Source organism: Naegleria gruberi, assembly GCF_000004985.1.
Source record: "Naegleria gruberi genomic scaffold NAEGRscaffold_225, whole genome shotgun sequence".
NCBI lineage: Eukaryota > Heterolobosea > Eutetramitea > Acrasida > Naegleriidae > Naegleria > Naegleria gruberi.
In genome coordinates, this window is record NW_003163120.1 from 1 (window position 1) to 1,806 (window position 1,806).

Sequence of the window (1,806 nt, forward strand, 5' to 3'; positions counted from 1 at the left end):
TAAACAGTCAAATCGTTTGATTGTTGCTTTTTATCAAATTCAAAGTAATTTTTCAGTAAATTATCATTTTGTAATGGTTTTCTCAATCTCGATTGTTTAATATTCAATTGATGATTTCTCTTTTTTACTTTAACTTTCATTGTAACATTACTAGTTTCATCAATGAATGACATGTTGTTATTACTACTGCTTGAATCACTCCGTCTAATCCCATGATTATTATTATTAGTACAAGTATTAGTATTAGTAGTAGTAGTAGTAGTAGTAGTATTATTATTACTATTATAAGTGTCTCTATTAGTATTATTCTTCATTGTAATGTTGATTGTGGTAATTATTCTTCAATTTTTTGATTGTTGTATTGTTTTTGTCTTGCTGCTGTGGTTATTGTTGTGGTTGTTGAGAAGTATTGAAGTTATATACTCATACCATATTTAGAACATGCCAAATGTAAACTCAAGTTTGAAATATATCAAAGTTTTTGTAAATTAAACTAATTCTATTGTAAGCCTTTCATAATAGTTTCATATATTTACCTAATATAAAATGATTTGAATGTGCTTGACTATTGATGCTACTCAATTATTGGCCAACTCTTGATTATATCTTGACTATTCAATGGACACACAGAGAGTACTCACTGTGTAGGGTTTGCTAGCTAATAAGAGAAATTGATTTGAAATGATTTTTTTCACTCATCATTTTCATGTGATCACATCCAATGTTGATTTGTTGAAAGTGGTGTTGAGTTTCTGCAGAAAACAAGGAAATTGATGATGTGTTGGTTGCGTGGTTGGTGAAAAACAATGCACTGCTGCAGGTAGGTCTGTCACTTCGTTCTATACTAAATTGAAAGAGTCTACAAACGGATAGGCTTAAAATTGTGAAATAATCTCATTATTAGTACTATTAATTACGAAAGGACCTTTACAACTCATAAAAATGATGTGATGAACAATGATGGAGTGATTTGTTTGACATTTGTTATTTCTCTTATATATCTGTTCGTATCAAATCAATGCATGTGTTGGTTCCTACCACTTGATGATACATGCGATGCATTTATCTTCCATCATCATACGATGTAAATATTATATTACATGTATTACATGTGTTATTATTACCAACACGCACCAGTGAGCTAATAATCATATTAAAAAATTGTCTCTTGTGGGATAGAGGGTGATGACATTTTTTTGTGAGTTTTAAAGATGGATTTCATATTTGGGAGGTTTCCAAACAGATACCTCACATTGTGCTGATTAATTCTCATCAATAAGTGCAATAATTCATACAACTTATATTCCATTCATTGATCATCTATATTGACAGAATCATCATCCAATTGATTCAATATCATCCTATATGGGTTTAATAACTGTGTTATATGATAAAACTCAATAGTTTATACCCCACAATTTATGGAGATTAAATCACACACTCATCTATTTGAATAAGATCTCATCCAAACAAATTAACATTCCAAGAATTGATCAGAGATATATTACTGTCTCTTAATGTTTAAAAGGCAATCATTTCACAAATTATAGAGTTATCCATAGATCTTCTTAAGCATCAATGAATCAAAGAAGGAAACTGTCTTTTTTATATTAATAGGGCGCAGTGGTTTCCTTAACATTTAAAATAAATGGCTTTGTTCTCTGAATAAATTCATATTAAGGATGAAAATAAAAAACAAATACCAATATATTATTATTATTAACCATTAACAATACTCAACACTACTACTACTATTACAAGAATGAAAAGTTGTGAAAATTATTCCTTAACATTGAATCACCAACA

At 29.0% G+C, this 1,806-nt stretch overlaps 1 protein-coding gene across 1 annotated transcript; it reads right to left on the minus strand.

Annotated features, from left to right (window-relative positions):
- Window positions 1-5: 5 nt before the first annotated feature.
- Window positions 6-314, minus strand: NAEGRDRAFT_76616 (uncharacterized protein; the record flags this gene model as incomplete). The annotated part of the gene is made up of 1 exon (XM_002668423.1): window positions 6-314. A coding segment is annotated over one exon (309 nt), but the record flags the coding sequence as incomplete, so codon positions are not given.
- Window positions 315-1,806: the final 1,492 nt, after the last annotated feature.